This window comes from Nymphaea colorata, chromosome 12 (assembly GCF_008831285.2).
Source record: "Nymphaea colorata isolate Beijing-Zhang1983 chromosome 12, ASM883128v2, whole genome shotgun sequence".
NCBI classification, from domain to species: Eukaryota; Viridiplantae; Streptophyta; class Magnoliopsida; order Nymphaeales; family Nymphaeaceae; genus Nymphaea; species Nymphaea colorata.
Genome location: NC_045149.1, coordinates 15,522,037 through 15,542,430, shown reverse-complemented (window position 1 = coordinate 15,542,430; position 20,394 = coordinate 15,522,037). Strand labels below are relative to the sequence as shown.

At 38.9% G+C, this 20,394-nt stretch overlaps 3 protein-coding genes across 11 annotated transcripts; 1 reads left to right on the top strand and 2 right to left on the bottom strand.

Moving 5' to 3' along the window:
• The first annotated feature begins 1,878 nt into the window (after positions 1-1,878).
• LOC116266473 (uncharacterized) lies at positions 1,879-8,918 on the top strand. Its single transcript, XM_050080745.1, has 14 exons — positions 1,879-2,405; positions 2,822-3,038; positions 4,268-4,442; positions 5,110-5,193; positions 5,269-5,510; positions 5,627-5,858; positions 6,523-6,602; positions 6,680-6,764; positions 7,470-7,601; positions 7,679-7,792; positions 7,964-8,011; positions 8,087-8,168; positions 8,409-8,465; positions 8,554-8,918. The coding sequence occupies exons 1-14, from the start codon at positions 2,387-2,389 to the stop codon at positions 8,655-8,657; spliced, it is 1,671 nt and encodes a 556-aa protein (XP_049936702.1). The 5' UTR covers positions 1,879-2,386; the 3' UTR covers positions 8,658-8,918.
• Positions 8,919-10,934: 2,016 nt separating this feature from the next.
• Positions 10,935-15,668, bottom strand: LOC116266472 (uncharacterized). Of its 9 annotated transcripts, none has more exons than XM_031647713.2 (7): positions 15,288-15,668; positions 15,002-15,109; positions 14,163-14,286; positions 14,031-14,085; positions 13,797-13,853; positions 11,911-13,710; positions 10,935-11,408 (listed from the first exon to the last, which is right to left on the bottom strand). In XM_031647713.2, exons 6-7 carry the CDS (start codon positions 13,571-13,573, stop codon positions 11,041-11,043), a joined length of 2,031 nt encoding a protein of 676 aa, XP_031503573.1. In that variant the 5' UTR covers positions 13,574-13,710; positions 13,797-13,853; positions 14,031-14,085; positions 14,163-14,286; positions 15,002-15,109; positions 15,288-15,668; the 3' UTR covers positions 10,935-11,040. The 9 variants fall into 9 exon arrangements, with proteins under 9 accessions (XP_031503573.1, XP_049936699.1, XP_031503577.1 ...); XM_050080742.1 differs by having other exon boundaries at positions 11,911-13,577; XM_031647717.2 differs by having other exon boundaries at positions 14,163-14,217.
• Positions 15,669-17,201: 1,533 nt separating this feature from the next.
• On the bottom strand, positions 17,202-17,883 carry LOC116265275 (pentatricopeptide repeat-containing protein At5g27110-like). The gene is made up of 2 exons (XM_031645828.1): positions 17,665-17,883; positions 17,202-17,576 (listed from the first exon to the last, which is right to left on the bottom strand). The coding sequence occupies exons 1-2, from the start codon at positions 17,881-17,883 to the stop codon at positions 17,202-17,204; spliced, it is 594 nt and encodes a 197-aa protein (XP_031501688.1).
• Positions 17,884-20,394: the final 2,511 nt, after the last annotated feature.

Genomic DNA, 20,394 nt, shown 5'->3' with positions numbered 1-20,394 from the left:
CATGCGAAGCCATTTCATCCATATCTCCAAAGGAGAGCCGTTTTATTGTTTTTCACTCGTTTTACTTATCGATTTTGGTTCTATTTAGTTTGAAAGATATTTCGTCTCAGGGGTTGAAAAGCATCTTGAGTGTACCCTTCCACTATGTTCGGATGCATGAAAATATAATGATTTTAAATGGTGGAAAAAAAAAGAAGAAAAAATTAAAGGGATTGATGTTAGGAGTGTAAATAAAATGAATGAAAAAGAAAGGAAATTAAATTTAATTATTATAAAAGTGTGTTTAGCTATGAAAGAAAATGAATGAAATGATTTAATTTGCTTTATGACAATGCCCTTAACACCCCTGAACTTGATTATAGATATATTTTTTAGTCTAAACAAAAGATGCACTAAAATACAAGCAACTAAAATAATAAATGATACACCAAAAACATAATTAAAAAGCTAATTAAATGTTTCATGTAACATGAAGCAGTAACAAAAAATAATGTCGTAGTTTAAAAAATAAAAAAGAATAACCAAAATAACTCAGGGAGACTTGTTATGAAAGATGCTTGAAACACTTGGATTGTCTTCAAAATAAAACTACAAAGGATCCATGGAAAGCATTGATATAGAAAAGCAACCAACGACTTCCTCCCAAACCAGTGAACACACACCTTTTACCCTAACAGCTACACCACACCTCTTTTGATAGGAGAAAGACAAATTTGTCACTCTATGTATTCTAAATATCTCCATTTGTTGAATGATGAAAAATGACACTATATTTGGATAGAAGAAAAGGAAATGACTTTAATAGATGGTAAAAAAAAAAAAAAAAAAATTATGGGGAGATAAAAAAATAACTACTGTAAAAAGTCTATTTGAATGTAAAGAGAACGAAATGAAAGGAAATGTAAAAAATCCTATTTGTCTATCTATGTAAAGGAAAGCAAAACATATATATATATATATATATATATATATATATATATATATATATATATATATATATATATATATATATATATATATATATATATATATTTAACTTGATATACAAAAATGTTCCGATATGGTTTGTGTACATGTACTGACAAAAAAACCTCATGCAGGACATTACATATTGCATAAACTTATTCACTGCGCCAAAAAAAACGCTTTATAGACTTAGAAAAAACAACCATTCAAGTTTAAAAACGGGCCCGTCTGAAAAATTTTAAATTGTAAATAACAACCGACATTTGTTTGATTTACAAACAGTTGCATAACATGCGAGGAACTACAGATAACTGCCCAACTTAAGGATAAAAAAAAAAGAACAAGTTACAAACACACGCTCTATGAATGATATAGAGTAGAACTTAATTAACTATTTCCCGTTAACACAGTAATAATTTATTTCATAAACATTACATTTTTTAAGTCAAATTTTATATAATTTCACGCTTTTCCTTGCATTGACACGAAGAAAAGGTGAAACCATGAAGAAACTGCAAAGAATGTGAATTGGATTGTTCTAAAACTTGTTACTGTTACATAAAGTTATCATAAAGATTGGACAAATCCATAAAAATACTGTGTTACAATATTACACAAGTCTATCATAATCTTACAGTGTTTCATAGATCTATTTTAAGTTTTAAGGCCATTCATAGATTTGTTCCCATGGCCAAACGAAAGAATTGATTTTCATAGTTTCTCGAATGACAATACAAAATTAAGCAGTCATTGTTTATTTTTTAGATGTCTTATTAGTTAATCTGCCATTTTTTATATTTTATCTGTTTTAGCATTGTTTGTTTTCCTCGAAATTCGAGCATTCATGGGTATGAAATAAATAATGGGCATTTAAAGTTCCGGGTGGGAATAAATATCGGTATATCAAAAGTCCCGTCATGCGGGAAGGTGACGCCACCTCTGGGTCTCCCTCTACCTGCTTATTTCCCTCGTTCTCCCCGAATTCGTAGGCGATGAGGACGCGGCAAAGATGGCGGTCGTGAGTTGTTGTTGGGAAGTCAGTCGCCGTCGCCGTCGTCGTCGGCGAATTTAGGAAGTCCGATCGGCCCGCATTTGGCTAGGATGGCAGCCCGCGAATCCCTCCGCTTTCTTTCCCGCGAGTAGATTTTCATGATCTATGTGGGCTATGTCCTGTGGCCGGAGTTGGTCGATTGCGGGAATTAAGGGCTTCCCAGAGAAAGGCTGGGAGCCGGATTCGGTGGCGCGTTTCGAGGGGTTCTTTGATGGAAAGTTGAGGGGTCCCTCTCAATCTCTCTTTCCACATGTGGATTCGGTGTGACCATCGTGGGGTTCCCGTGGTTGGGAAGTGGGAGCGTTGCTGCGGATAAGGTTTTGTTTCTGCCAGTTGGTCGACTCTGGAGGTGGAATCATTCGATTGGTGATGCTGATTTATTTGTTCGGTGATTTTCGCGACTTTTTCCTTTTGAAGGTGTGACGATTCGTCGTTGTGGGGCTAGAATATATATCCAGATGACATTTTTACTTTTTATCATCTGGTTTCCATTCATTAGATTATATTGAATTTCGAGGGAAGAAGCATCCATAATTTTTTTTGGAGATTGGAATTCTTTATGTGGAGTTACGATTCTTTATGGCGTGTGGAATAACGCGTGAGTTTTTTGTTCTTTGGGCCGGAGATTCGTGATTGTGGACACAGTAAAGGCGAGGGTTCTAAACAAGTAGAGTTGGGTGATCTCTTTCTCTGTTATGCATTTTGTGCGTGTGAAGCCTTGCGCGTCGGAGAGTTGGCTTTTCCCTTCTGGGATTACGGTATCTGCAATTGGCGTTTGATGTTTATTCTCAGTTTCATGTTCAGAAATGGATTCCGCAAGGAGTTGGTTTAACAAGTTTCAACATAGAGATAAAATGGCATCCTCGAAGAAGAAGGAAGCGACAAATATGAAGGAAGGGACGAAGCCTCCTAACGAAGACGCGCCCTCTAATGCCACCAAGCAGAGAGTTGCAGCTGCCAAACAGTATATCGAAAATCACTACAAATCTCAGATGAAGAACTTGCAAGAGAGGAGGGAGCGGTATATATATATATTTTTTAGTCTCCTTCTTTATTCCTTTATTGGGATCCTTTTGGCTCTTAATTGCCTCTTATAAATTGGAACATTGATCATTGTAATTTGTAGGGTTCTTCGCAAGTTTTTCCCGTAACGTGGCAAAATGTAATAGCACAAGGAAATACGACAGGATGTATCTATGATACGATGAGGAGTCATATCAATCGCGTTTTGCGGGATATTTTTCAAAAGTGTTCAAAAATATAGTCTAGATGTTTTTATTATGAGAAACGGAAGTTCATATTGTTTAGCAAATTATAAGGCTTACGAGTTACGGAGTTCCGGACTTCGAATTTTCATATTCCAGTAGTCTATTATTGCTCGCACTTTCTACTAGCGGAGTTTACTGCAACTCGCCACCCGACATTTCTTTTGATCACCTCGTTTTCCCCTGCTTTCTAGGGCATAACAAGTGGGGTGAAAATGATTGGCTAGCTGATATGCTTTTATTTGCAGATGCTAAATTCGAAGTTGATTTGTTGCAACTATTTTGCATGACAGTGTGGAAAGAAAAAAGAAAAAACGGAGACCTTGTGTAGTAAACAAAGCTTCCTTTTCGTTTCTCCTTTTTTTTAAAAAAAAACTATATGCTTAGCAATGCAATTATTAGTTTTCTCTTTAAGGCTCGTACTTTTCTAAGTTACTATGTGTATTGGAATTTTTCTTTTGTTATACTATTGCATCAGATGCGCCTCCCTCAGACTGTTGTGAACTGGTCCCTTGTTTCTATCTTAACCCTTTCATCAGTTTCTGGCTAAACCACTATTTATTGTCAAGCTCCCTCATCATATGGATTTAAAGCTGTCTGTCAGCAAAATCTATAGCAGTGGGAACATGATATTAGATGCAGTTGTGCCTTTCCCAGTATTGGATTTTGCATGTTTTAAGATATGTTTAGGCTTTGACTTGTCTTCATCTGACTAGAATCCAGGAAGAGTTTTTGGTGCCTACTCATATGTACAGTTAAGTTTTATTGCAAAACTCTTTTTCAAACTATTGCCAGTTGTCTCCGTGGCACATTTTTTGCTGGGAGTTTGCTGGAAACATGGTTTCCTCCCTTTGGCTGACACGCTTGTAGGATCTGCTATTTGGATTTGAATTACTAACTCATGGTGGACATATTGTGACTCAACAAACCCAATTGTGCTTTTAAATGTACAGGTTTGATACCAACAATCATTTCCCTTTTTCAGGCGCTGGATATTAGAGAGAAAGTTGGCTGATGCTGATGTCTCCATAGAAGAGCAAAACAATCTTCTCCGATCTTTGGAGAAAAAAGAGACAGAGTATATGCGTCTTCAGAGGCATAAAATGGGTGCTGATGATTTTGAACCTCTAACGATCATTGGCAGGGGTGCTTTTGGGGAGGTACTCTTTTAAAGATTTTTCTGTAACATAACCAATCATTTTTCCTTGTTCCAATGAAGTACACCATTTTTTTCCCCCTTATGAAATGACGACAATGTGTGGTTTGCTTGATTGAAATTCATCACATTTCCTCACCCTCACTAGCAATCCAGTTAGCTTTTTTTTTTCTTTTTTTTCGCCTTCATTGTTGCTTCGGGTGGGATATCTTGCCTGTATTCTCTGCCTGTTCAGGTTTTCGCTGATTTTCTTTCTAAATTCTTTTCTTATTGGGAATTCTTATTTTATTTGGTCCAGTACATTGCCCTATTTGTTGCAATAGGGTATTATCCTACAGATAAGTGTGGTGCAGGAGCTGCTTTCAGAAGTTGGCCGAGAGGTCGTTTTGGATAACATGCTTTCTGAATAGGAATATATCCTGGTGTTTCTTGTTACGAAAGAAATATATGTTCTACTTTTATTGATCCTATTGGCAGTCTCTTCACATAGTACATTAATTTACATTTTCTTATAAAGTCATGATTCTGACATGAGGATATTTTATTAACTGCTCCTACCATTTCATTGTTTATTTAGCCTTTTGACTTCTGGAAGTGGGACACTTTTTCTTGTTATCATGTTATTTCCTGATTTATTCTATTTGGTTGTAAATTTCATTTTAATAGTGCAGGTTAGGGTTTGTAAAGAGAAGGTGACCGGCCATGTTTATGCAATGAAGAAGTTGAAGAAGTCAGAGATGCTTCGCAGGGGCCAGGTGAATCTTCTTGTAGGTAAAATATTTTTGTCAGCATGACCCCTGACTTTTGATGTGCCTTATGCTGTGGATCAGGTTGAGCACGTTAAAGCAGAAAGAAATCTTCTTGCTGAGGTGGACAGCAATTGCATTGTGAAACTGTATTGCTCTTTTCAAGATGAAGAAAATCTATATCTAATCATGGAATACTTACCTGGTGGAGACCTGATGACACTACTTATGCGGAAAGATATCTTGACTGAAGATGAAGCAAGGTTTTATATTGGTGAAACAGTTCTTGCTATTGAATCTATTCACAAGCACAATTACATTCACAGGTTTGTAAAATGTAGTTTCTGGCCTTTCAACTTTTAATGTTACTGCATTATACTCATGGAAGGTTCAAACGAGAACAATGCATAAAGGTTTTTTTGTTTTTTGTTTTTTGGCTCAGAGACATCAAGCCTGACAACTTATTGCTGGATAGATTTGGACATATGAGACTATCGGATTTTGGGCTATGTAAACCCCTAGACTGCACAACACTTCCAAACTTACATGAACATGATTATGGAACGGGAAACAACCCAACTAGTGCACCTAGAGGTGTCGACCGGCAAAATACTGCACCAAAACGCACACAACAGGAGCAGTTACTCCACTGGCAAAGAAATCGGCGAACACTGGTAATCTTTTGTTGTCCATTATTTCAATCCTCTAAGGCTGGAAACCATGATTGCTTAACAATTAACATCAGAAAATTAAGGATACATTTTGTTGCTTCTACCTCAATCAAGAACTCTCTCATCCTCTAAAGTATAAACAAACTGTATACAGTTGACACACATGTTTCTGATGCTTATCATCCTTAATATCGATTAGTGTTTACCACGGACAGTCTATAAGTATCCATTACTTGTAAAACTACTGTATCAAGACAGTTTAGTCTTTTAATGTGTTAAACATCACCGCAAGATCTACTGTCAATTTTGTCCTTTCTCTATATGAAGCAAATACATGAGTCAGCTGAAGTTCTTCAGTATCCGGGAATACTAGTTATGATTATTTGGTCACCATTTTCTGTGGTAAGTGTGGGTCCAGACTCATTGTCGGCTTTGTTTATAATCAAATGATCTGTTGTAAGATGGACATGCACGCAATGGTTATATATCTTGGCTATCAGAGGATCCCATCCATTGGGGTCAGCAAAATTTTCTAATGGATGCTGGCATATTATTTGTTGTGCATGTAAGTATCTTATACTGTCACAAGTTTATATGACTGCATATGTATGTACTAATAAATTATGTGCCATCTCAACCCTTTCCTTGTTGGCTTATAACGTTTCAGGCTTATTCAACTGTTGGTACACCTGACTATATTGCTCCAGAAGTGCTGTTAAAGAAGGGATATGGAATGGAATGTGATTGGTGAGGCTTTTCTCTCTTGTTCTTTATTTAAATTTTTAGTTTTCCTAAATTGGTCCTTCCTTGATTATGCTCTGCAGGTGGTCTCTTGGGGCTATCTTGTATGAAATGCTTGTGGGATACCCTCCCTTCTATTCTGATGAACCCATGTCAACTTGTAGGAAGGTAAATAACTGAATAGCTTATTGTCATCGGTTGGATCAGGATGTGGCTTTTTGTCACCATGTTGGAGTACTTGAAACAATTTCTTGCTCTCTCCGGGCATTCATCTGGGTGCAAGTGGGCATTTAGTCAGAATATTCTTAATCGGGCATGCAGATCCCCTTTTTTAATAAACTTATTTGCAGATTAGTTTTGACGAAGGTAGTTGTTTTCCGAATTAGGTCTGAAAGCATCATTCTTTAACGGAAAGACTATAAAAGCATATGCCCATGTATGTGGCTGCAGACTCCAGATAAGGGACTTTAATAGCATTTTGCAATTTATGGTTCACCTTCTACATACGGTGACAAAATCCATCGACAAAATGAATAATCCATGTGACTTAAGGGTGAACCTAACTTCATCTGGATATCAATAATAAATATTAGGTCTAGATGCATTATTTGCAGTAATACGATATTGCTTCAGAGAGAGTAAAAACGCTAGAAAGGTTGGTAAAATGCTTTCAGGTTTATTGTCCTAAAATGCATGCTTCATCTTCATGGCAAATCACATGGCCAATATATTGCCAAAATTTCACGATATCGTACATTGTATCAGATTACTGAAGAGGAGTGTTGCCTCATACGCAAGCTTGTAGGCTTGTAGCATCACAAGTTGTCTTTTTTGTGCATCTCATGTTTGTGACCCATTTTAGTTCTTTCGCAGATAGTAAATTGGAGGACTCATTTAAAGTTTCCCGAGGAAGCTAAGCTGTCAGAGGAAGCAAAAGATCTGATAAGCCGACTATTATGTAATGTTGAACAAAGGCTTGGAACAAAAGGGGCTGATGAAATAAAGGTGCTACTTTTTTCATGCTGAAATGTCATCTAATTCTGGACTCACTGATGAATATTGACGACCTTCGCCTAATTCAGGCTCATCCTTGGTTTAAAGACATTCAATGGGATAGGTTGTATCAGATGGAAGCTGCGTTTATTCCTGAGGTCAATGATGAATTGGACACCCAAAATTTTGAGGAGTTTGAAGAGGTACTGCACGTCCTTCCTATATTTCTGTGGAGAAGTTCAAATGCTTTTTATTTGAATGAATAACCAGTTAACCATAAGACAAGAAGGATTTATATGCGTAATTCATAAATGCACGAAGTTTGTCTTATCTAGTATGGTTTTTCTTCTTCCTTTTTTTTTTGGGTGGGGTAGACCGGAGATCAAATGCAGACTCCATCAAGGTCAGGTCCGTGGAGAAAGGTAACTGACCTAATGATTTTTTTCTTTCCTCTAGACGAACCCGTTAGTGATTTTTTCATGTTTTATTTGCAATAGATGCTGTCTTCTAAGGACATCAACTTTGTGGGCTACACGTACAAGAACTTTGAGATAGTGAGCGATCAAGTTGCAGGAATTGGTCTCTCTCTCTCTCTCTCTCTCTCTCTCTCCACCCCTTTCACATGCACATACCAAACACGTGTACAGACATCCCCAAGCATACCCGCAATCTGCAGAACACAACCGAGACTTTGTAGAGCATTATTATTTTTCAAGCCTATAGGAATATAAGTGTAACTTTTTAATTTTCTTTATTTGTGTCCTGATGAACCTTCGCCTTCTGACAGTTTCTTTTGTTCTTGTTTCATTATTTATATAGCTGAGCTGAAGAAGAAAACAACCAAAACACCGAAACCATCAATCAAGTCTCTTTTCGGTAATAAATCAGATAACCAATTTGTGATTAAATTTTCTTCTCTTGTTCAGTACCGAAGCTTCTGAACTTTTCTTTGCTGATGTTACAGACTCAGCCCCGGGACCTAAGGACCTCCCTCCCCAGGGGAGCTTCTTGAACCTCCTGCCTCCGCAACTAGAAGTGACAGAAGCCAAGGACCTATCATCGCCATAAAATTGCGACTGCTTCAGTTTTTCGAGCGTTGTGTTTCTAGGATCTTTTGTTCATCAATGAAGATATTAGCAGTATAAGGCTCTGAAAAGCAGATTGGCGTATCATTTTGCGCAATCTTTTGCCATCAGTAGGTAAATCATGCTGCGGGAATGGGTGTATATGAATGATTAATCTAATACCAGCCCTATTATTTTTGTTCACTCAGGGCGTGTAAATTATTATGTTCTCATAAATGTGATTCTTTTTCCTTTTTCTCCAAAATGCTCTATTTTATATGTTCTACTTTGAGTGCAGGATGGTTTCCTGCCCCTCGTTTGACGTCATGGGGAGGGCGGCTTCTTGCTGCAATAAATGGTACCGATCGATTGTATCCTCCCCACTCCCACCAAAAAAAAAAAAAAAAAAGGAAAAAAAAGCCTGCCTTCGCCTTCAAGATTTGCTGCCTTACGATATCGCTGAGATGAAAATCTGTGTGGGATTCAAGGCTGTGAACTGCACTTTGTTTGTGAGAGATCCTAGTAAGAAGCATCTTGCCTACTCTTTGTTCTTTATGACTTCTTCTTTTGTCCATCTTTATCAAAAGGATAATGGAACAATGACCAGCACCATCAAGAGAAACAGGGGATGCCTGAGTTACGTGCTGCTGTAAAGAATCTCTCAATGTGCAGAACAAAGTAATTAAGGTAGCCCTAGGGTTTTAAATCAGCCTATATTACCTGGCCTCGGGTTTTAGGTCCCAGTGTCTGGTGAAAAATTACAACCACGTCAGGTTTTATGTGGATGGTCTTACTAGTGTGTGACCTGCAGTTCCAAGTTGATCAAGCCATTCAGTGTTGCGGATGACGATGCTTGAACATCATCTGCTTTGTAGTATCGAGCTAACAAAATTTTCTTGTTTATGGACGCTAACCAATGAGAGCAGATGTCTTCAAGAGGACTTGAAGCTCAGTTATCAATTTCGGCCCTATAGAAAGGTGCGTGATGTAGAACTGACTGTGAAGTGTGCTAAAGTGGAAGACCTCAGACCCCGATCTTGCTATTATGCTGCGGAAGCTTTCTCATGATCTTGTTGGTATTGGATTTGATGCGCTTGTTTCTTTAAGAAAAATACTGTAGCTATACTGGATATATTTCTGTTCCATTTATATGATTTGGATTTGAACTTTTTTGGGTCTGAATGTCTCTTCTCAGTGTTTGAAATCTGGGCCCAATGCCTAAAAAAAATCAAAGGAACTCGCGATTAGGATCAATCACGATCGGACTCAGAAAATGCACAGCGAAGACTTTTGTATTTAACTTGCGAGACTGCCAAAGTGACCTAAAGATGTGGGCCCGATAAGATCAAATCCACGGTCCGATGAGGAAGTGCTCCAATAACCAAACAGAAGAGGATAAGCTCACATCGCAGTTAACTTTACAGCTGATCAACCATGAAGGCTCTTCCAGTTACCAATTCCTCTACGCTCCTGCCTGCGTGGTAATGAGGTTTCATTCTTCATTTCATCTCCCGGCTGAAAATATAGCATCAAGTGGTAGGCTGCTTGATGCTCGTGCTTCATAAACTGGGTATGCTGAAACGTCCACATCCAATCAACTGGAGAAAATGTTACACAAACATTAAACAAAGTTGAAGGCTTAGGAATAATGGTATCAGAATTAGGTCCTATGGCGAACGTGCTTATGCTGCTTATTTGGATAACTTGCAATCATGTGCTTTTCAGAGGTAGCGTTATGATTTCCACAGTGGGCCGCAAACTGTTCAGATGGTAATCATGGCAGTTGCGGCATTCTGGACGCCATATTTTCACGTTTCCTTGCTAATTCTTGTTTCTGACTTTTATTTTCTGCGTCCTATTGAACTTTTTTGCATCCATTTCTCTTTGGACGCTATCGTTTAATTGAAGTTCTTTTCCTCTCTCTCTCTCTCTCTCTCATTTGATGATTGCCTACAGCTTGTACCTGGTGCATCATTGGAGGGAGACCATTTGTATCCGCCTGCCTTGGCGCACTAATTTAGTCAGCATATTCATGATAAATCAATACCATTGATATCCCATTTGACAAGAATGCGAAACACCAATGTGAATCAATTAAACTCAGGATTCAGATGGGACAGGAACAGAACAGATGCGAAACCATCAATTATGCATGCAGGAAGAAGATGAAAGAAACTGGAGCATAAATGCGAAAATCAAACGCATTCCTCCTATTTTATGATCTTCAAACGAACACCTTCTTGCTGCATCCACATGCATGGGGACAGGAGGCAGACAAAAATGGTCTGTAACGAATAACTCGTGGTAATTGATGGGCGAGAAACAAAGTATTTCACTCCTTAGAGAAGATAGAGAAGGCATACAATTCCTCCTCTAATTGGCTTACTTCATTCATATGTTGAAGGACTACCTTTGCAATCAAATGGCAGATTATCCAACCACGAATCATCCATAAGAAGACATGAAGGTTCAGACTCTGTAGGCCACATAGAGCTAACATCTATTTCTTCAAAAACAACTGGCTTACATTTTACATCTCTATTATGACAGATAGCTTGTAACCGGAGATTGCAGTGCACAAAAACCAAGTCGTTGAACTTTTCTTGCTCCAACTTGTTGCGTTTCTTGGTCTGAACATTCTCAAAGATGTTCCAGTTCCATATGCACCAATATGAGTTACAAGGCTGGTTTAGAATCCGCATTGCCATCCTTTGCAAGATAGGGACCTCATAACCGTAGGTAGCCCACCAATCTCCTGTATGCACAAAATCAGCAGAAATCAAATCTCCTGGTGAGGAAAAAATTATAACCGAAAGATTCCAGCAAGAACTGCAAAAAAAAAAGAAAAAGGGAAAAGAAAGAAAAAACCATGCATACAAGCATCAATTTTGCAAGCTAAGGTCCCAGGAGAACCAAGCAAGAAGGCATGCTCACTTTGGGAGGGAATTGTTATACTATTTCCGAGGGAAAACACAAGCTCAAAATGAACATATTGCACTAGAGATCCCCGCACAAGCAATACAAGAAAAAGAAAAGAAAACAAAAACTAGGGTCAGCACGAAACAGTGAAGACACTGGTGAAGCCGGAGAAGAGGGCGGTGGAATATCAATATTTAGTATTTAGGGAGAGACCTGTTTACAATTTTTACACACTTTAATGGATATTTCCAAAAGGTTAAATATAGTTATATATATATTTTTTGAAACGAGAAGGGAGGCCCATGCTTGGAAGATGGAAATTTTTTTTTAACACGTACCAGGAGGGTTTAGTGTCCTTCCCATGATAGCGAAGTCATTGCCTAGGGCGCCAAGTGAATTGATGTACAAAGGAATCTCTTTTGTCAGTTCCATCTTATCTCCATCTTCGTTAACCATTTTCAGCATTGCTTCGTTAAAGCCATTTCGCATTTTGGGATCAATTTTAAAGTTGGTATTATAGAAGATAGATGGATTGAGGAAAGCTGCAGCTGCATGTAGGGGAGAATGTTGATGCATGCACCATCTTCTATCTATTATCTCCCAAATCGGCACATACTTTTCTTCAATTCCCTTGTAATATGCTTTGATTAACAATTTTGCTCTTTCTATGCCTTCAAATATATAGCCCATGGCAGGCATATCACCATCGACAATCCTTAGAACCTTCATAAGAGGTTCTGCCAAATTTATTGCTTCATGCGCTGCCTTCCAAAATCGGTCCAAGTATACCAGTGATTTGACAGCTTGCCCATCAGGTCTTTTGCTATATATAGATGTCATCCAATCTGAGTGAGAAAACATGTGTTTCAAACAATCCTCATGAACAACCATTGCTCTCAAGGAAAGAAAGTTTGCAGCGAATTTAGAAACCTTTGGTCTAATAAGTTCTTTGCCACCAGTAAATTTTCGCATCAAGTTAAGTACCCATGAATGATTGTATATATACCTTGTGATGATTCTTGCCTCTTCTATAACTGTATTTACCCACTCTTGTTTACTTATATCCTCCAACATACTGTCAATACAATGTGAAGCACACGGAGACCAAAATATTGAAGGATACTTGGTAGTAAGAAGCCTTCCTGCACAAACATGACTAGCTGCGCTATCTGTAATTACCTGCACGACATTTTCTACACCAACTTCCAAGACCACTGATTCAAGCAACTCAAACAAGGAATGAGGGTCATCAGCATGTGATGATGCATCCACACACTTAAGAAAGACGATTCCTTTAGGAGAAGCAACTGAGAAAACTATAAGTGCTCTGGATTTCCCATCTGTCCAGAAATCTGAAATAACAGTACAACCTGTATCCTTCCAACCATCCTTAGACTTCTTGTAACTGTCAGTTATTTCAGTTTTCACTTTATCCAAGACATTGGTCCTCAGCCGTTCAAAATTTGGGGCTTTATAGCCTACACCACATTCTGTGATAGCATCCACCATTTCCTGGTAATAAATGGATTTAGAAGCACAAAATGGAATTGCATTATGAAAGAAGAAAAGACCAATCTTCTTATCAGCATCTGCATGCCTTTGCTTTTGAGCATCATCTAGCATTGGCTGGGCACTTGGTGAAGGTCGTGGAAATAATAAAGATGGGCAAGTGCTTCCGTGTTGCCCACTGGAATTAACATTCGGATGAAAACCACCACTGGCAGAAGAACTATTATGGGGGCTATTTGGTGCCTCAATCTTCTGTTTCTTGGTAGTTTTTTGCCTTTTAGGAGTACTCAGAATGCTCAGTATAAAGTCTCTCACATCATTAGGGACTTCAGTGCATGGAACGATGTCTTTGTTCTTGATCTGAGCAAGATGGAACTTCATGCGATACACCCCACCACTGAATTCCCTGCGACAATAATTGCACCTAACCTTCTGTCTTGTTGCATCAACCAAAACACAATGCTCCCAGCAAGCATCTCTTCCTCTAACCATTATCCTGCATTACATACCAAACCTCAAGCTCCAAGAATTTCACCAGACAAAAATGTGAAAGTCACTCAATCAGCAGGACTGTGAACTTTCAAATACAAACTCCACTTGCGAAACCAAACTCCGATTGCGACACCAAACTATAAAAGAATACAAAGACGTATTTAGCAAGCAGAAACATTCTAAAAGAAACCAAAGAATGGGGCATCCTTTGAGACAGATGTACCAGTATATAAACGAAGACAACTTTGCAACCTGAGCCAGAATATTTAGTTCACCAATTCTGTGTACCAGTGGTAAAGCATGAAAATCTACTTTTAGAAATTACACAAACCAAGAGAAGACCAAGAATAAACTGTAAATTTAACAAGCACACGTAAAAAATTTGTTTCGTAATTATAACCATCAAAAGACATGATAAATCTTATAAAAATTCATGAGAAGAAATTCAAGTAATTACTTGGCAGGGAAGAAAATGGCCTCATCACCACAAGCTTGATAGCACAAGGATATCCCTGCAATAAAACAACGGCTTAGAGCAGTACTGGATTCAGCCAAGTCAAAACTGCACAGTTCATGTTGTAAGACTTACTTCAAGCATAACAAGATCAAAGCTTTCAAGCCCTTCATAGTCATTTTCACAAAATCTGATAAGTTACCAAAAATAGGGACATGAGTTTCACAAGAATTTGGTGCACTTTGCTGCTTCATCATGTCTGAAATAAACGTGAGAGCAAATATAAAATCATGAAACCGAACAGCATTTGTCAAAAACAGCATTTTTATCATGATTGCAGCAGGAAAAGAATCAGAATCCAGAAACACTGACTAATGGTCACAAAAGAAAACTTTGGAAGGTAATCTTGGAACACCACATTATGCTGGCCAGCAAGAGCAACCACAAATGTTTACTTAATATAACTGGGTAGTTTTTGCTATCACATAATTCTATCCCTTCGTAGTTTTACTCTTATATATAGCTCTGTACATCTCACGCCACTAAAATTCACATCAACGAAGACACGTAAAAACAGAGGCTACAACAACAAATAACAGGGACATACTAGGACTAAGTTTGCCATATCTCATACCACAGGATCTTACTCACATTTATAAGGCACCATGAACACACCATTCAGATCGCGTTTATCCAATCGCACCATTCACTGAAATTATGAAACATATATATAGACTCTAGCCACTAGGACTATTTTCTTAACAAATTAAAATAGGAAAAAGCTGTTTGTGTTTTAGGACGGTCCAGTGACTACATCAGGAGGCTCCGAATAAAAAGCTCGGATATGAAATCCACCAACCTAATCCATCTTGACATGCACCCACCAAAAATTCATAAACAAGAGTACTAGAACCGTGAGTACTTCCACAGATCAACTTGAGTAAATAAGACCACGTCCAAGATGCAGAACTCACACTGTAAAGCGCGTAGTGTGCAACCAGAGAAAACCCTACAAACGCAACCAAGGCCAAGAAAGGACTCCAATTGCTCCAATTGAATCAGCTAACCCCCTCAACAAGAACCTGACAAGGAAGAGTAACGTAATACATCCAAATGCAGGAAAATCCCATCAACACCGAAAGTCAGAAAGAAGAGAAAACTTCAAAAATTCACGAAACCAAGTGTCGGTGCACCGTTCAGACGAACCGCAGTTAAACAAGCAACTGAAAGGGAAAATATCAAAGAAGAAAGAGGATGCACCTTTCTGGTGCTACTGATTCCTCGGCAGACGTTTGTTTTGCGTCAACGATCTACAAGCCCTAGGTTCCCGAGCAAATTGATCGGGAAACCACCTGGATGGATCGGAGAAGCCGAAATCTGGCGGCGGAAGCTCCGATATCGCCGTTGCGAGTAGGAGAATCGCCGATCGGCGAGGAGAAAAAAGAAGAGGCGGCTCTTTTCCTTTCGTCGCGTTTTCCCTCGTCGGCCAACGAAGGCCTAACATCGGCGAGTATTCAGCCGAGGAGGAGGAGCGGAGCGGCGCGGCCCCCGATCTGAAAAGTGATTCGGCTGTGGAACGGATTAGATGGTGGATATCTGGAACTAGTAACTTGTATCATAATCCATCTAGATTTTAGCTTCAGTTTCTCCAGGAACGAACGCCTTCGTTTTCGTATTTTCGTACTGGAAAAGCGTTCTTAAACAATGCCGTCTAAATAGAACCGCCCGAGCCATCCCATCGCTGAATCGACTGATTTAACGATCCAACCGAATCAGTTTTGAATCGATAAAAACGAAGAAAAACGAGAGGTTACACAAATTAAACAAAAATATCTTAGCATTTTTCAAGAATATATTAAAAAGTGATAAGTAACAATGTTGAATTAACTACTGAATCCAATCGTTGCAAACCGATTCAAGTCGATTTTAATAACATTGTTCTTCGATCGTGGACGTTTTCACGTGGTCTCGAATAGACATGAAGAACAGCCCCAAGTCAAACTCTCACCGGCCTAAAACCTCGACGCAGGCACCTTAGACTAATGCATACACTAAAAGGCAGATCTCTCTTTTATTATCTGTCCAAGCACCAAACGAGTACATTCCGGAATTAAACAAAACATCAAAATACGATAAGAGATGAAGACAGACCAACATGGACTCTTCCTCTACCACTATACAAGTAACCAGTCGTAGATATAGTTGAATAACTAAAAAAAGATTACATGAACATGTTCCCTCATTCGTATTTTCAACTAAATCCTGTATCATCAACCATGTCCTCTTAGAAACATAAACTTGCAGAAGAATTACCATAACAAAAAGGTGATTTAGAGCTTCCAAAATGAAGACAGACCAACAATGGAGTCTTCGTGTACCACTATACATGTAACCAGTCGTTGCTTTTAGAATGTATAACTGATCACACGAGCATATATAGGTTCCCCATGTCCCTAGGTAGCAGTTGGTAGATTCCGTGGCAGAGTCTCAATGATCACACCAGTGATATGTGAGCAACCTTATGCTATTGGCTTGATTTCTTGTTTTTTACTTGTTGCTCCCGAGATGGTGCCACAGGCATTTATGTTGGCCACTAGAAACAATTGGCGCACATTTGACTTTGATCAGCAGGTGCAGTAACTCACAACGACAGCCAAAATAGTAACGTTGATCGTTGGTCACTAGTTCTGTGGTGATCGGCGATGGAAGAATTTGGATACTGAGCATTCTGTAAGAAATAACATCGCAGGGTTTTCTTTCTCATGTTCCTCTGAACTTGTGATCCTAGGATATTGCAGATATATTGGTCAACAGCTGACTTTTTCAGTCAGCCATCTTCCACTGCATGACATTGCTTGCCTCACATTATCCAACCGCTAGTCAGTTACTCTCTACGGCTAACCAGCGTTTGGAACATAGCCTTCACCTTCATGTGCAGCAGAAGGCTGTCTAAACTAAAGCCTTCCATATAGCTTCTTCATGTGGATGTAGTTTGTTGATTTGTCTTCCATGACGAATGTACATGTCCTCTTGGCGACTGCAATCCAGCTGCACCCTGGACTTGCCCTTAACTCCTTTTCATTTTCCCCGGACCTGCCTGACATCCTCCCATTTCACCGCTGCAGCATACATTTTTTATAGAACTATGCATCTAGAGGCATCACCAGGATGCTTCTAAAGCAGAAGCTCCACCACCTCCTCATCCAGCTCTACTTTTCCATGCTGACTACAAGCAGAAAACAGAGCTCCAAGCAACCCAACATCTGCTTTAATGGGCATTTGTATCAAGATGTCACAAGCACCATGGACTCTCCCCGAACGCCCAAGCAGATGGGTTGCACAAGAATAATGATCAATAGTTGGATCAATTCCATAGCGAACTCTCATTTGATCAAAATATTGACGACCTTCATTGACTAGTCCACCGTGACTGCATGCAAAAAGAAGTGCAAGGAAGGCGACTCTATCTGGTATAGTCTCGGACTTCTCCATTTGCTGGAAGAGGTATATAGCTTCCAATGCATTTCCATGGGAGCCATAGGTTGTGGACTGTGATCATGGTAGTCCATGAAACTATGTCCCGTTTTGACGTCTGATAAAAAATATTCTGTTCGCCATCCACTGCACCACATTTTACATGCATATCAAAAAGGGCAGTTGGTACAACTTCCTCATTTTCTAGCTTGTTGTCCACCGTATACTGGTGCACTTCTTTACCAAGTTGCAAAGCCGATGATGTGAACATGCTGGTACTTGCAAAAGTGATTGCTTCTGGTTTGACACCACCATTTCTCGTATCATGGAAAACTTTTAAAGCTTCATCATAAAGTCTTAGCAATACAAGTCCGTAGATCATAATATTCCATGAAGCAGTTCATCTTTGTCATTGTCTCAAAGATGCCCTCAGCATGTCGTAAAGCCCCACATCTAAGATATAAATCGAGCAAGGGATCATGAGAAAATATATCGATTTCTACTTTGCTTATGATGATGCATCCATGCATGAACTTTCCAAATTGTAAATTACCGAACTTTGAGCATGATGACAACAAAATATTGAGTGTTGTTGAAGCAGGTTATACTCCTTTTGAGCGTAATGACAAAGTATTGAGCATTGTTGAAGTGGGTTTTACTCCTTTCGAAATCATGTTCACAAAGAGGTGAATACAATAACTGAAATCCCCACTAATAGCATATCCAGATGTCATTGAATTTCAGGTAACAACAGCCTTGTTGGGGGACTGAGTCAACCACTTTCCGTGCCATTGCCACGCTACTTGCGTACAAGTCCACAGGCGGAGAATTCACAAACACATCCATTTCACAACCACTCCTGGTCAATCTCCCATGAATCATTCTCCCCTTCTCCAATGCCCAAGGACGTGTACATGGAGAGAAAAATATGTTGTTCTGTTACAGAATCAGACGTAAAACCAGCCGCCCCCATCCTATCAAACAAATCAACATCCTTCTGGTACTGCCCATCTTAATAGTAGCAGGACATCACAATGTAGCAACATCTCTGATAGGCATTTCATCAAACACTCGGCAAGCTTCAAGGAAAAGGCTGCATTTGGCATACATTGCCACTAAAGCACTAGCAGCAACAACATCCCCAAACCCACCTTTGATTTCCCAACCATGAAGTTTCCTCCCTTCTTGAACACACCTGAGCGCCCCAGTTGCCTTGAGATCCTGAGAACTGTTAAAGAGTGCTTATTTGGGTCGGGTGTCCACTGTCCACATATTTTATAAGACTATGTACTATGGTGAGCAGTTGCTGGGACGTGGGTTCAGTTTTTGTTTTTTTGGAACTGTCCCTTGGCTGCCTTCTTCGACCTCCATATTGTTATGGAGCCTTGCACTCGTATAGTGTAAACACTGAATACAATTTTGCTCCTTTCCTTCTCGTGGATGTAGGCCAAACAGGCTGAACCACGTAAATCGAGTTTTTGATCTGCCCTCTACTTCTGTGTGTTACATAAACTACTTTGAAAAACATCAAGAACACTAGGAAATGTATAACAAGCATCCGGTTTATTGCATGAGAAACACCTTAGTTCCCAAACAACAATAGAGTTTCTCTATATCGGTAGCCAAAGTTTCAATGCTCCTGGAGGCATTGGCGAGGTCTAGGGTTTAGACGGTAAAACCTCAATGATTATGACATTGCAAACAAAATTAGCCAGGTGGATCATTAAGCAGCCAATAGACGAGGTCCCACTGGACATGCGGAGTACTCGCTGTCTGCATATTAAACCTTATTTCTTCGTCCAATTTGAAGGTCCTTTTAAACCCAACCTTCTAGCCAGGGGAATGTAAATTTTGTTAGCAAAATCTCAACCAAAACTTACCTATGTTCTATTACTCGTTTAATTGGAGCGCCTCTACATACATCACCAAACTTAGAATGGACCAGCCACCTAACCTATATCTATCTATCTATATATACACATATATAATGGTAATGAGTATCATTAGCTAAATTTTTTAACTGGTCCTACTACAAGTGACGTCTTGAAAAAGAAAGTATGGTCTCGTAATAAGTGGTGGATGCTTACCATTTATTGGACTCTCTCATGTATTCAATTGAGTATTGGATGAACTCTCTCATGTATTCAATTGAGTATTGGAGGATGCTATCTCATGGTACCGAGGAGCGTTGATTTTGAGATTAAAAGTACCATTATTTATCAATTTATAATTAATTTATACAGCTATTATATTTATTTATTCATTTTATATTATTTCAAAATCGTGCATGTGTGTGTATATATTTCAAAATCGTCTATGATTTCTGCAACATGGTACTTTCTCAAATGATTTATTTTTATTTTCATGAACCATTTGATAATGACAGACATAGAAAAAGTAGTTAAATGAACGCGATATATATATATATATGTGTGAATTTGCAAGGATTAGAAACTAGCATATGGATATGCGCGTATATCTGTACGTGAATTCACGTATAACTTGTCGAGGGACTGATGAAACCGGCTGAGAAAATCAGATCAGGTGTCTTTCCGGGGCCCATCGTTCGAATCTTGTTTCGCTCCAAGAAGGAAACGCAGAAGTCAAAACTCAAAGTGGACGCATTTACCTGCTGTCCAAGCTGCACATCGGTATTATTTTTTTATTCTGGATGACATATTCATGTATAGAGTTTTTTTTTTTTCTACATATTCATTTCATATTGGTGCTTAGGCCTAAGTCTTACTGTTAAAATTTTAAAGATTGGTAAATATTATGAATTAATTTGTTGCAGAAAAAAATTGGTAATTTCCTAAAAATTAAAAATTAAGAAGGAAGAACTGCAGATTGGTGAAGAGAAACTGCCGAAGGCGGACGCCAACGACGCTGCCTA

Bases quoted from the DNA above. Each gene is read 5' to 3' on its own strand.
- LOC116266473 (XM_050080745.1), top strand. The intron at 5,859-6,522 runs GTAATCTTTTGT...ATAACGTTTCAG, and splicing joins AAAGAAATCGGCGAACACTG to GCTTATTCAACTGTTGGTAC. The intron at 7,602-7,678 runs GTGCTACTTTTT...CGCCTAATTCAG, and splicing joins AAGGGGCTGATGAAATAAAG to GCTCATCCTTGGTTTAAAGA.
- LOC116266472 (XM_031647713.2), bottom strand. From the start codon at position 13,573: ATGGTTAGAGGAAGAGATGCTTGCTGGGAGCATTGTGTTTTGGTTGAT. The intron at 11,409-11,910 runs GTACGTGTTAAA...TTGTGCATACAG, and splicing joins AAGGACACTAAACCCTCCTG to GAGATTGGTGGGCTACCTAC.
- LOC116265275 (XM_031645828.1), bottom strand. From the start codon at position 17,883: ATGATCTACGGACTTGTATTGCTAAGACTTTATGATGAAGCTTTAAAA. The intron at 17,577-17,664 runs GTAAAATGTGGT...CCATGATCACAG, and splicing joins CTGCCCTTTTTGATATGCAT to TCCACAACCTATGGCTCCCA.